The 15,090-nt window shown below is 44.7% G+C and overlaps 1 protein-coding gene across 2 annotated transcripts in view; it reads right to left on the minus strand.

The window, feature by feature from the left end:
- Nucleotides 1–15,090, minus strand: part of LOC135195087 (vesicle-associated membrane protein 4-like) — a 196,925-nt gene that overhangs the window by 14,331 nt on the left and 167,504 nt on the right. For both annotated transcript variants that reach the window (XM_064221467.1, XM_064221466.1), the window contains exon 3: nucleotides 14,585–14,635. In XM_064221467.1, the coding sequence (XP_064077537.1) occupies nucleotides 14,585–14,635 (51 nt within the window). The remainder of the gene's footprint in view (nucleotides 1–14,584; nucleotides 14,636–15,090) is intronic.

Consider the following 15,090-nt stretch of genomic DNA (forward strand, 5'->3'; position numbering starts at 1 on the left):
GTAGATCAGTTATGCTGTGAGATTTCATGAGGGGGATGTACTGCCTCTCTGTAGCTCCAGGATGTTTATTTATTCATTTGCTCATAAATATACACAGGGATTGCTGTTGGTTTTAGTTCTTATCTTTTATGATAGCAGTTCAGTTATAATTGTAATTTTGCAAAGTACATTGCAAAGATATTTAAGAAAAAAAAAAACATGTATGTATATAGTACATCACAAAAAGGCACTGCATCTCCCAACCTCAATATTTTATAACTATTTTACAATAAATATACTCAGAATTTATTAATGATTTTAGTTCTTATCTGATTATGATATTGTGTGAACTGTAATCATGATTCTAAAATAATTTTTAGAAAAAACATGTACATATCACTTCGTAAAAATGTTATTGTTAGTATACATAAGGTTTTGTACATACTTACCTGGCAGATATATACTTAGCTATACGTCTCTGACGTCACGACAGAATTCAAAACTCGCGGCACACGCGACAGGTAGGTCAGGTGATCTACCTTACCCGCCGCTGGGTGGCGGATGTAAGAACCAATCTCCTTTCCAGCCAGAATTTTTCCTTCCACGGTCTCCTGAGGGGAGGCTGGGCGGGCCATCAATCGTATATATCTGCCAGGTAAGTATGTACAAAACCTTATTGTATACTAACAATAACATTTTTGTACATGAACAACCTGTCAGATATATACTTAGCTGATTGACACCCTTGGTGGAGGGGAAAGAGGACAGCAATATAAATATGGAAAAAAGGGGAAAACAACACTATTGTAGGATGTAAAAACAACCTTGGTTCTTACCTGTTAAGGCAGAAGACTTCGTAGTTACTGTCTATGAGTCTGCGTTGCCTTAAGAGCTTCAGCGAGGGCGTGACCTACAGCTGACAGACTCTTTGGGTCTATCAAAGGGATTTGGTTGTCCGCTTACTTGATAGAATCCGAGCAGGATCTGTCAACGGGGATTTCGCCCACTTATATGACAGAACCTAACCACTATCATTGCAAGGAGCTCAAACATACACCGATCACCTAACCAATCTAATCATTGTTAGCACTACGAAATGAAAAAACATGCCTACCCGCATGTTCTTTCAAACAACCAAAAACTTACAACCTAACAAGGGGAAAAAATAATATATACTACTCTAAGGATATGTCTCAGCTCCCTGCCCCAGCACCGAATCCGCCGATACGTACGGGCCTAACCCGAAGCACTTTTCATACGTAATTTTGACGTCTCTCAGATAGTGGTTTTGCAAGACTGAGTTGCAACGCCAGAATGTTGCCTTCATAATATTACTCAGGGATATGTTTTTGTTAAAAGTCAATGACGTGGCAATAGCTCTTACCTCATGAGCTTTGACCTTAAGAACTTTGTATTGACTTTCCTCACATATCGCATGCGCTTCTTTCACCAGGCTTCTGATAAAGAAGAAAGCGCATTCTTCGAAAGTGTCCTCCTTGGATCTCTTACAGAGCACCAAAGGTTGACATCATTGCCCTTAAGTTTTTTCTTTCTCTGTAGATAGAATTTCAAACTTCTTACTGGGCAAAGAGACCTCTCTGCTTCCTCGCCTACTAATGCAGACAATCCTTGTACTTCAAAGCTCCTAGGCCAAGGATTTGAGGGTTCTCGTTCTTGGCTAAGAACGAAGGAAGGAATGAACAGATAGCTGCATCTCCTCTGAATCCCACATTTCCTTCTAGTGCATGGAGTTCACTAACCCTTTTTGCGGAAGCCAATGCCATGAGGAAATTGTCTTCTTCGTGAGGTCTCTAAAAAACGATGTTCAGACTGAGGCGGTTCGAACTTATTATTTGGGACCTCAGGTAAACGTAGCACTACATCCAGATTCCAACTCGGAACCCCATGGAGAAACCGGTTCTTGGATGTTTCAAACGATCTTATTAGATCATGAAGGTCCTTATCTTCTGAAATGTTTTAAGTTTCTGTGCCTAAACACTGCAGATAGCATGCTACGATAGCCTTTAATGGTGATACCGCCAATCCACTTTCTCCCTAAGGAAAAGTAAGAAGTCTGCTATTTGTGTCACAGAGGTACTGGAAGAGGAAAAGTGATGGTTCCTACACCATCGCCGAAAGACGTCCACTTCGATTGGTTAGGTAGACTCTAAGGGTAGAAGGCCTTCTTGCTGCTGCGATAGCCGTTGCAACTCTTGCCGAAAAGCCTCTTCGTTCTGACCAAACTTTTGACAGTCTGAAGCCAGTCAGATCTAGAGCGGGGAGGTTTTTGTGATACCTCTCGAAGTGGGGTTGTCTGAGCAGATCGATCCTCTGTGGTAATGTTCTCGGAAGATCTACTAACATTCCAGTACCTCTGTGAACCATACTTGCTGCGGGCCAGAACGGGGCTACCCAGCGTCATCCTTGCTGCCTCCGATTCTGCAAATTTCTTTAGAGTCTCTCCCAGTATCTTGAATGGAGGAAAAGCATACGTGTCTAGACCCTTCCAATCTAGTAGGAACGAGTCTATTGAACTGCCCTCGGGTCCGATATCGGAGAGCAGTAGTTGGCTATCCTCATATTCTTGGCTGTGGCGAAGAGGTCTATATGAGGTTTGCCCCAAAGCTTCCACAGGTCCTGGCAAACATCTTCGTGCAGAGTCCACTCTGCCGGCAGGACTTGATCTTTCCTGCTTAGGAGGTCTGCTCTGACGTTCTTTTCTCCCTGTACGAACCTGGTAAGGAGACAAATCTTCCTTTTTTCTGCCCAAAGCAGAAGTTCTTTTGCTGTCTCGTACAGGGAGAAAGAGTGAGTCCCCTTGCTTCCTGATGTAAGCCAGGGCCGTGGTGTTGTCCGAGTTGATCTGAACTGTTGAAGCTAGGACGTGGGGCTCGAAAGCTTTCAAAGCTAGCCAAACCGCCATCAGCTCCTTCTTGTTGATGTGCCAGGTCACCTGTTCCTTGTTCCAGGTGCCTGACACTTCCCTCTTTGAGCCGAGCGTCGCTCCCCAACCTGTTTCCGAGGCGTCGGAATACAACACTTGGTTGGGGTTCGGAATGTGAAGGGACATCCCTTCTGCAAACTTGAGAGGGTTGGCCCACCAAGAGAGGTCCTTCTTGATTTCCTTTGAAATCTCGAAGGAGAACTCTAGGTTTTGTGAACGACACCTCCAGTTTCGATGGAGAAAGAACTGGAGAGGTCTGAGGTGCAACCTTCCTAGAGAAAGGAATTGCTCCACGAGGAGAGTGTCCCCAACAAACTCATCCACTCCCTCGCTGTGCATACTTCTTTCTCTAGGAAGGCTTTGACTTTCTCTGACCCTCGGGCTATCCGTTCTGGAGACGGAAAAGCCCGAAAATCCAGAGAAGCCATCCGAATCCCCAGATAGATACGATCTTGACTGGGGATCAAACTGAGACTTTTGAAAGTTCCCACCAAAAGTCCCAGAGAACTTGCCATGAAAAGGGTCTTTTGTAGGTCCTCCAAACATCTTTCCTGAGACTTGGCTCTGATCAGCCAGTCGTCCAAGTAAAGGGACACTCTGACTCCCTCCAAATGTAGCCATCTTGCTACATTTTTCATTAGGCCTGTAAAGACCTGAGGGGCTGTTGAAAGGCCGAAGCACAAGGCCCTGAACTGGAATATCCTTCCTCCCATCATGAACCTGAGGTATTTCCTTGACGAAGGATGGATAGGCACATGGAAGTAAGCGTCCTGAAGATCTAGGGACACCATCCAGTCCCCTGGCCGAAGGGCCGCCAACACTGAGGATGTCGTCTCCATGGCGAACTTCCTCTTTTCTACAAAGAAATTCAGGGCGCTTACATCCAGAACCGGTCTCCATCCTCCTGAGGCTTTTGGAACTAGAAAAAGGCGGTTGTAAAAGCCCGCTGAGCAAGGGTCGCTCACTAGCTCTATAGCCTCTTTCTCGAACATTTGTTCCACTGCTTGTGTTAAAGCAAGGCTCATGATGGGATCCCTGTACCTGGCCACCAACTCCCTCGGAGTCGTTGTCAACGGTGGTCTTTCCGTAAAAGGAATCAGATATCCTTTCCTTATTATAGAGAGGGACCAGTTTGTCCGCTCCTCTCTTTGTCCAGGCTTCCGAGAATCTTAGAAGTCTGGCACCTACTGGTGTTTGGAGGACTACTTCCCTACTTCTTAGCTCTGACAGAGCGTGAGAAGGATCTACCTCTCTTGAAAGTTCTATTACCTCTCGAGGTAGAGGCTCTAGAAGGGGGGCCCCCTCGAAAGGGCTCCTGTCTAGCTGGAGTCTCCTTCTTAGTCTTCGTCTGGAAGGAGGTCTTAGGCTTCCGTGCCGACTGTGCGAGCATGTCCTGAGTCGCCTTCGCAGAGATAGATCCTGAGATGTCCTGGATTATCTTCTTTGGAAAAAGCAGAGGCGAGAGCTGCGAATACAGGAGAGAGGCTCTTTGGGCATGCGAAACAGACTTCGTCAGAAAAGAGCAGAAGACTGATCTCTTCTTAAGGATCCCTGCTCCAAAGAGGGAGGCTATTTCGCTCGATCCATCTCTAACTGCTTTTGTCAATGCACGTTAGAACACTGTTTAGATCTTCTGGCGAAATAGCATCCGGGTTCTGAGTCTTCCTTAGCCAAGACCCCCACCCCCAAAGACCAGTCAAGGAAGTTGAAGACTTCCAAGCTCTAAACATTCCCTTCAGCAGGTGGTCAAGCTCGTTCATAGCCCAGGTCGTTTTAGCCGACAAAAGAGCCGCGCGTCGCTGCGCATCACCAGAGAAGAGAAGTCCGCATCCGCCGATGAAGGAAGACCAGACCTAAGGGTTCTCCAGACTCGTACCAAAATCCGAGTCTGCCCGTAAGCTTGGAGGAGGGAAAGAAACACAGTTTTCCCTTTCTCTTCCTTAGAAAGCAGCCAATCACCAACACCTCTCAAAGCCTTCTTCATTGAGATGGTTGGCTTCACCTCACACAAGAGGAAACTTTCGTCTTCTTCGAAGTCGAGAATAAAGAGAGAGGAGACGGAGGAGCGAGCGGGAGTAAGGGAGTCTCCAAACTCTTGAAGAAGTAGATCTGTAAGGATCTTGTAGGACGAAACTGACGAGTCCTTCACCAAATCCTCTTCTGAAGGTTCAACTTCATCCACTGAAGAACCCTCCGCTTCTTTACGAGTGCAGTTAGCCTTCTCTAAAGAAATGCGCCTGTCCAGAGAGTGTCTAGTAGTAGACTGGCGCCTATCAGGGGAAGCCAAAGTTTCTGGAGAGCTCCTCTCGAATGAGTCCTTCCTACTCTGATGAGTGCTTGCTCTTTGCTCCTTAATCCTACTCCTAGAATTCCGGGCTTCCAAGGGGAGCGCCTGCTAGGAGAGGAGAGCCTACTATGCTCAAGGCGCTTCTCAGGCTCCATGCGCCTGTTCAAAGAGAGCGGCTGCCAGGCGAGCTGCGCCTACCATGAAGGCGAACGCCTACTAGGCTCTTGGCGCCTACTTACAGGAGAGCGGAAGGTCTGGAGAAGGCGCTACTAGGAGACCGGCGTCTACCATGCTCCACAAACTTCGCACCCGACTTTGTGTGTCTCTTTCAAAAGGTAGTCTCCCAGAAGAGACATATCTTTCAGGCTCTACGCGCCTGTCCTGAATCGAGCGCTAAAAGTAGAGTCGCGCTTATCAGAGAGCCTATCAGGAGAAAAGCGCCTATCTCCGCACCACGCTTGGGAGCGGGTGAGAGCGTCTACTTGGGGAGTAGCGCCTACTAGGCTCAAGGCGCCTAACATAAGGCGAGATCCTGTCTCTAGACGAATCCATCAAAGAGTAGGCTCTCTTATCCGGGGAATGAAGGATCTTCGTAAAAGAGCGCGAGGACGAGGCTGTACGCCTGTCTTTAGACGAACGCCTACTAGTCGCTAGATCCCTTCCTACTGGAGAGATGTAGTCACCAGGAGAAAGCTTCTTGGGCGATTGATGCCTGGAAGACGACAAGCGCCTGCTGAGGAAGAGCGCCTCCTTCCATCCGCTGATAAAGGAGAGAGAACCGACTCTGACTGAGACGGTAAGACAGGTGAAGGAATCCTAGACTTCTTGACAGGGAGAGAGACGTCTTTCCGACGCGTTCCTCCTGCCAAGGAGCCCGCCAGTGCCGAAATCTGCGCTTGCAGTCCCGCAAGATTCGAGCTGGAGATCTTGTAAAATCCTCCACCAGAGAAGGCTCGAAGCCTACTATGAGGCGAGAACTCCTGCTCCCTCCTGGGTTTCTTGATCTCTACTTCCGGCTCTTCTGGAAAAACTTCCGGGCTGGAAGGAAAGGAGCCAGGCGCCTTCCAGGCTCTCTTCAGCGGTCGTGAAGAATCCGAGCGCTCCATCCTCTTCTAGGTGAAGGTGAGGAAGACGCAGAGAAGCATTGGCGCAATACCTCCTTCTTCGCGCGAACAAGGGCAGCCTGGGTACGAGCATCAGGATCTACCGAGGGGACGCCTGATCGGTGGGAGTTCTCCCTAAAACCTTCCTGCGGCTTTTGACTTTCCTCCTCCACTGGGACTGGGAGTCTGGAAGAGGTCTAGGCCTGGAAGCATTAAGGAGCCGATCAGACGCACCCCTCCACTGCACTGGGGTCACTGCACAATTCACCTTCACTACTCTTACCTTGCAACGCAACGGATCTTCTTTTCCATGCTAAGGATCGTGGCTCTCATGGTTGCCACTTCCGTAGTCGTATCTTAGGTTTCGATGCAGGGCGCAGGAGCTGAAACTGGAGAAGGTTCTAATGCTACAACAGGATTTTCTTCTAAAACTCGCTAAATCGAGACTTACTAGAACTCCTAGAAGAAGCCTTTCTCACCCTGTCTTTCTCTAACTTCCTCAAGTAGGAAGAAAGAGCCTTCCATTCACCCTCATCCAACTTCTCACACTCATTACACGGGTTATCAAAAGAACATTCTTTACCTCTACATTTAAAGCAAACTGAGTGAGGATCTACCGTAGCTTTCGGTAGTCTCACCTTGCATTCATCCATAGCGCACACTCTAAACATAGAAGATTTCTTAACCTCTAACTCAGACATCTCGAAATCAAAGAAAAATCCAAATCAATATCCAAAAACAATCCACAAATGCGTATGCCAAGCCAACAAGATCAGGTACTTCACCGAAAGTCAGTCCAAATAAATCCACGGCAACGAGAAATGAATAAAGCTGTCAGGAGGTAACAACCACAGGTGTAGTCGTCACCGGCGACAGAAAATTCTGGCTGGAAAGGGAGATTGGTTCTTACATCCGCCACCCAGCGGCGGGTAAGGTAGATCACCTGACCTACCTGTCGCGTGTGCCGCGAGTTTTGAATTCTGTCGTGACGTCAGAGACGTATAGCTAAGTATATATCTGACAGGAAAGTTCATGTACAAAATGAGCATATTATTACCCGTGTCTTGGAAAAGAGGCCATATAAAGGGTTGTAAATAGTATTATCTTTCAATTTCTTGTGGAAGGTACAGAAAATTTTGTATCATTTTTTTTCATACCATGTGCATTTGCAAATCTTCCTCTTCCTTTTCATTGGCCAAATCTCAAGTTTGCCTAGTCTGGGGGTGTACTTAATATATATTTAGCCTGTCCTGTAAGGGTTAAGGTGTATCAGTTTTATTTTCTATTCTTTCATATATATTTAATAATTACCGTATATTTCCGTGTATAAGATGACCTTCAGACAAGATGAGAGAAAAAATCATGGCAAATTTTCATGAATTTATCCCATATCTGTGGTATAGGATTCTCTGCTATGCTTGCTTCGGGGGCAGGGCCGCCTATAGATTTTGTCAAGGTAATCCTCGTAATATACCTGGAATGACTTGGTTAAAGATCTGTATACATAATCACGAGAAATGTTCTTACTGTAGAGGCAAAATGGTAGCCCGAGGGAAGGACACACTGCATTACTAATGAGACAGGCGAGAGTGCAGTTCAAACTTGCTCTTAAGCACTGCAGATTAAATGAAAAACAACTAAGAGCTGATGCAATGTCTAGAAACTCAGAATCTTGTGATTATCCTTGTCTTTGGAGAGATATCCAGTCCTTAAATCCCAAAACTAAAAAAGCTATCACAGAGAGTAGGGGAAACATATCCTGAATTGCACAAATGACCAAGATTCCCGAAGGGATGTAGATAACCTCCTTACAGACAATATTCAATTTCCTTTTGCAGACCGTATTATGCCAGGTAACATCAGAGATGCCATAAACAGCCTACCTAATAATAAATAGCCCAGCTTTGATGGTCTTCCTGCAGAGGCTTTCAAATTCTGCCATCCCATAATTTACATTTTGCTAGCTGCCCTATTCAATGCGTGCATAATTCACCAGTTTCTTCCAGGCTCCCTACTCTTAGTTCACTTGATATCATTAATCAAAAACAAGCTAAAGGATGCAGCTGACCCTGGCAACTACCAGCCGATTGCAATCACAACGATCGCATCGAACATACTTGAGTCAGTTCTTCTAGTGAGACTTCTCCCCTTTCTAGACACCACTGACAACCAGTTTGGATTTGAAGCAAACCACTCAACCGACACCTGTATCTACATACTGAAAGAATTGCTGAACTACTACCTATCATCAGCCTCTCCTGTTTTCCTTTGTTTTGTGAATGTGAGAAAAGCATTTGACAGAGTAAACTACCTGAAGCTCTTCCTGAAGCTGCATAAAAGAGGCACACCCCTATATCTAATTGGCATTTTATATTGCTGGTTCTTCACACAGCAATTCTGTGTAAAATGGGGTGACGTATTATTGTACACCTTCGGCTCCCTAAACGGGCTTCAGCAAGGGGGCATTCTCTCTCCATACTTGTTTAATACGTACACAGATGCCATGAATGTCAAATTGAACTCACTCCCAATTGGATGCACCGTCAATGAAACTACTACTCAAAAAACTTCTGTTATGCCGACGATATGGTTCTGATTTCCCCATCAGTGCAAGGTCTCCTACGACACATCAACACTTGCCGCCAATATGCAGAGGAATTTGATATAATGTACAACAAAACCAAGACCCAGTGCATGTCGCTGCTCCCGAGATCGCTTAAGCATATTGGAGAACCACAAATTTTCCTCAGAAACCATTGGCTGCAATTTGTGCACAAATTTCCATATTTGGGTCACATTATCACCGACAACCTAAAAGATACAGCTGACATTGAACAGAGGCACCGTAAGCTATGTGCAACTGGCAATATGATTGTAAGGAGGTTTCCCTTCTGTCACCGAGACATGAAACTGCTGCTCTTCCGCTCGTACTGCTACAGTATCTATGGGTGTTCCCTCCGGACGAACTATACCCGGAGACCATGAGACATATCACTGTTGTGCACAATGAGAGTTTTGTAACCCTCCTCGGGAAAGCGTATTCTCTAGATGATAACGCTTCTTTAGACTCATGGAGCAGCCATCACCGCAGGTTGATGGCTGCCCGTGACTTGCTTCTGCTAGTTCCACTAGCAAGGAGAGCGAGAGCATCCAGTCTTCCTCCACTATTCCCTCTAATTCCTATGGCTACGCCGGGAGGGTTGAGGTGAATAGGAGGGATCCTGCAGAGGGCTCTCTGTAGGATTCAGCGTCGGGGGACTACGTTCCTGGAGGGACCTTAGGGTCCTACCGGATGTATGTCCATGTTGTTGAGGAAGGATCTTATGTCAAAACTGGAGGCTATGTCTCCATGGTTTTTTCTATCCTTTGGACAGATTTCAATTCACAGTCCCCCATGGGTTCTTGCATATTGGGAGCCTTGATTGTATATTCTATTGAATTGTACTCTCATTTCAGTCTTAAATACTCGCATTTATTACTAGTTTTAATGCCGCTCCTCCTTGATTTCTATGGGAGTTGAGGAGGGTCCCCAGCCCAATGATCATTTGACGAAATTCAGGAGTCTCCCCAAGCGCTTAGAATTCTTTGGAATTTTTAGCACTCTCCAAGTGTTTTGGTCTTCTATGATCTGCAAACACTTGGGCAAGACGAGAATTCCTTATAATTGTTACTACAATAACCGGGAATCTTGCTGAATGTTCAAATTCCTTGGAATTTCTGGCATTCTCAGAGTGTTATGGTTTTTCTGTATTTTCCAAACACTCCGGCAAGACAGGCATTCCCGGTAATTGTTATTACGAAAATTGGGAGTGTTGCTGAGCCATTAAATTCCTTGGAATTTCTAGCATTCGCAGGATGATTTGGTGATTTGGTTTTCTGAGATTTCCAAACATTCGGGCAACGGGTATTCCCAATGATTATTACAATAATCGGGAGTCTCACCAAGTGCCTGGATCCCTTGGTTTCGTTGGTGCTGAGCTTCATCATATTTTCGAGTACCAGGACGAGAAAAAGCTCGCCCGATTGTTGTCATACGAATTCTAATGCTCTCAGAGCTCTCACTATTACAAGAGCTTGGATGGTGGGACGAGTCTTTACCAGTACAGATGAGTCCGCTCCTCAGTCTGGTTTGGAGTTATGTAGAGCTTGGAACTGCATGCAACATCTTCTGGATGAATGACCCAGTACCGTCCTGTGTATTGGACCTTAGGGTCCGAACACGTAGGACAACAGACACACAATCCCTCTTGTTCTTCTTCTTAGAGCTTCGGTCTCGAAGAAGAATAGTAGTTAATTAGGAAGAAGTGATAGTTCTTTGTTGACGATTACCATTCATAATCATGTAATGGTGATTGGCTCGGCTCGGCTCGATCAGACAGCTCGATCTGCCGATCTGAGTGCTTGGCTCTTAACGAACGAACCCTCTGCTCTTGATCGGTGCGGTTCATTGCCATAACATAGTACCCTCCTTTCCCATGTTGAAGCGAATTTTCAAGGGGTCATCGTCTTTTGTCTTCGTCATCTGATGCCTTCTAACCTTCCTCTTCAAAAGTTTCCATGTCCTAAGAAGAGGAAGGTATTCTCCGGCCCTTAAGAAGTCTTGCTTCGAGACTTCAAAGGGTCTACACTCTTTCCATGGAGGGGAAGTAATTGGCTCTATTCGGCTCACCTGCTCCTTCCAGAGCAGGAAACTGGATGCTATCCACAAATATGGTGTCTCAGGGAGAACCAGAAGTTTGAACCCAGGTTCGTTCTCCTGTCTCTGGTTCCAAGGGCGGTGCTCATGGAACCAGGGCTGCGTCAGGTACACTAGCGTACGGGTGTGTCCGAGTGTACAACCCTCAAAGGGGGTCGGGGGTCGTACATCCACAGTCAAGTGATAGGTAGTCTTCTCTCCATCACGATAGTAGCGCAGAACAAGAGAAGGGACCGAGCCGCATTGGTAGCTCGGACCCACCTGTGAAAGCCAGGAATGGCTATTCTTCAGGGGCCAAGACCGATGTCGCTGTCCCTAGGGACAAGGCATCTGAAGGAGATAGGAGGAGGTCCTCTGTGTAGTCCTCTTCATGAGGTTCGATCATGGAGAAGATATAGATGCGTAGCAAGACGTGGCAAGTTCTTGCCAGCTTTTACTGCATTTAAGTCCGGTCAACCTTCGCTCGCATTTGTGAGAACGAAATAGTTGTAGGAATGAATGCTTTGTTTAACAGAGTGAGAACAGTGCAAGTTCAGGGAAGAGTAGGCAAGAGCAGTCAATCCTCCTCTCATTTTTTTTCCTCTACTTCCTGGTTATACCGGAATAACAAGGAAACAAGAGGAATTCTGTAGAGTCTACTCCTCGGAATTCAAACCCGAGAGACTATGTTTTTGGTTCAATCTTAGGATCTTACCAAACATACCTCAATCCGTTCAGAATGGATACCACCGAAAGGTTTGAACGCCTCTCCAATCTACTGTTTTGGGAACAACTAGTTCGGCTTGAACTAGTTGTCTTCCGTATCCTGTTATCACCATAGAAGTCTTTCTTTGGTAAAACTTCACCTTTGCTCTCTTCATTAGGGAATGAAGGAGGTTTGCTTCTAGTCCTTATTCTGCTCCCTCGAATGAAAAGAATTAAGTTGGAGTGCGATTTACAGGAACTTACAAATATACTAGAATACTAATCTCTCGTGACATGCTTCTGTTATCAGTTGCATTGTCCAAGTAGTAGGCGCATACCTGTAAATTAACCCGAATTGTAAATGAACAACGGAAAACTTCGCCTGTTCTCCACCCTACTAGCTCTGCTTCCAAAGTAAATAGAAAATTCCTCCCGGATCCAACCCACGAGAAGTGGTTCTTCAGGCAGTACAATCCCTGTGTTTTCATTATTGAAAAATGCTCCGCTTTCATTGCAAACTCCGACTTTCTCACCAAGCAGCAATGAAATAGCATATTAGTTTTTTCAGGGATTAAAGCTGACTTCACTGGCTGGTGTCATCGACAGGACTTTTCTATGATCAGAATCTTGAGAGTTTACTTCTCTCGATTCAACTGTGAAGACGTAGGTCCGCATTCACCTTAGTCATTCACTAGTAATATAGTATTGTTTCTCCTTAGATGCGATTCAACTACTGATGAGAAACTTCTGTCTTGCCACCACAGGGCCCTCATTCTCTAGAAGGCAATTGACTATTGTCTGATGTGAGCATGCCTTGCAAGAAACATCATCTCGTCTCTCAACATCGGTGGTGAACAAGATAGACAATTTATATGGTTATTCTCAGCATAACCCTTCAAAAGGCAGGTGTCATTTTGTGACTACGTCTCAGATGCGTGGCAGCGCAGTCAGTCGGCATCTGTTGACAAGTTCGAGTCCCTCTTCACTAGTTGGTGCTAGTTGAGTGAAGGCTCACGATGTGCGTGAAATGATCACATCTCTTGCCTTCAGGAAGAACCTCTCTGTAACCCAGGTGATGGAAGCCGGCACAAGGTCTAGCCCTTCCACCTTCACCAGGTTCTACCTTCAAGACTGTGCACACAGCTACCTAGAAGCAGCTGATCTTGGTCGTGTGGTAGCCATTCAGCAAGTGGTTTAGCTGCTTCCGTGTCCTCAGAGGTCAGAAGTATCGAATCGAGGATCGAGGTTCCGTGTCAGGCTGGGGGTGAATGTGAGAGTATGACTGGATCCACGACCCCAAGCTATAAGCCCAGATCCTGGCATCCAGTTCCATTCTCAGCCAGCGAGACGACTTCCATCCCTACCTTAGGATGAGTCTCCAAAGTAAAGGACGGAAGGTTTGTATACGGTATAAGAACAAATGACATTTTTTAAAGTACAATGTATTTTTCCCTAACCATACAAACCTGGAGTCCTTTACTTATATGGTCCCGCCAAACATCCACCCCCTTGATATCAGGGGTCATCAACAAAGTCCTGGCTGTAATCAAAGTGATTACTCAGTGAGCCGGTGGGAAGGCGGTGCTTCCCCACTGCCGGGCAGGTAACTACCCACCCGGTAGTTAACTACCTCGGTATAAAAGAATGTATTAGCCGGTAGTTTCAGCTGAGCTGTAATCTATCCTAAGTCCTAAGTAAAAATGTCATGTTTTTCATACATACTTCGCCTAAAAGGGAAACCATTGTTTAGTGTACGTTTCATCGCCCTTCTCAAACTACCACTAATAACAATACAATAATGAACGATAATTATCGTATACAATTATCGTTCATATGACTGAACTGTTCTAAACAGTTACAAATAGCTTTGTGTGCTGCCTCACTTGATGTTCACTGCGTTTTTGCTATAAAAGCAGGGGGGGGGGGGGGGAAACGTGAAAATAGAAAGTGTCATAAAATCATTTAAAAAATGCCATGGATGGTACCGAAGATGATTTGTATGCTATTGATGGCTTCACCAGAACCATACTGGAATCCCTATGATGGTGGCACATGTGATCAATCTTGTGATATGTATGAGAAACTTTCAATGAAAAATGAATATTATGTTCTTATCCTAAATGTCAATTACTACCATAATTACACTACCATTGAAATTTGTAAAAGGGTACCAAAAGATAAAGTTGCTGTAAGCGCAATTGTAACTCGATGTTTATGTTTTCTCAGCTCGGATTGCATAGATAAAAGTTTTTTTCACTGATTTAGAATTATTCCTGAAATAGGCTATTTGTTATGAAGATACGCCAATAATATACAAGGTAAAAATGGTTTTATTACTTTTATTACCAGTATATTTCATAAAGTGAATCTTCATGTATGTTGGTGGTTAGGCTATAGCACTAAGGCCAAGGCTAGTCTACCAATAGACATCTTAGAATTTAAGGTTTGATTTTTAGAATTGTAGTATAAGACGACCCCCAATTTTTAGGGGTGAATTCTAGGATTTACAGGTCGTCTTATATGCGGAAATATACGGTAACCACCTTTCCCTTTACCCTGTCTCTCTTTGGAGGTTGATTTCCTTTTGGATCCCTCCAGGGATAATACTAGTCAGTTGGCCCCAATGAAAGAAAGGAAGGAAGAAATAAAGTTTTGATAATGACCACCTGATTTGTAAATTAATTTGTAAATTAATTAGTCTAAACGCATCTCAGAGAATACTCAGATAATCACAAATTTCTCATGAAAGAAGAATAAGAACAAACATTGCCACTAGTCAATTAAGAACACTGATGAAATGCCCAGGACGTCAAGGAAAATTAAGAAAAATTAACCATATTATACCTTATCGTACAGAATGATTTTCAGTACAGATTTACACTGATACTCACTCTTTCATCTTATCTGTTGCAAATCGCACCGTTTTCTTTGAGGATGGTCCTCTGCAATAAGAAGAAATAACAAATTAGCATTTCAAGTGATACAAGCATGATATGCAATAAACAAAGGTTATACTTGGATAAAGTACATACTACTAATGGTGGAAATGAATACATATAACTATAACCCAAGAACAATAAAAAATAGTTAAGATATGCTTGAAAACAGTGGGCCAAATACTTTCACTTAACTACAACTAATTCAGCAATTCTTAAGAAAAACTTATAATCCTTGGACAATTATATAATTTGACAATGCAGGCTCAGAGTTTCATAAAATGACAAATTTTAAATTAATTTGTATGTTTCATAGCTAACAAACCTGCGTTCTTGAAAATTACGGACCTTCCCCCGCCTGAGAAGGTCTGTAAGACTTGAAAACGCTCGCTGTATAAGTCCCGTTCCCAGGAACCAATGAAAACTCAACCTGCCCCAGGGGTTCTCCAGACTGTATTCGA

This window comes from Macrobrachium nipponense, chromosome 15 (genome assembly GCF_015104395.2).
Source record: "Macrobrachium nipponense isolate FS-2020 chromosome 15, ASM1510439v2, whole genome shotgun sequence".
Taxonomy (NCBI): domain Eukaryota; kingdom Metazoa; phylum Arthropoda; class Malacostraca; order Decapoda; family Palaemonidae; genus Macrobrachium; species Macrobrachium nipponense.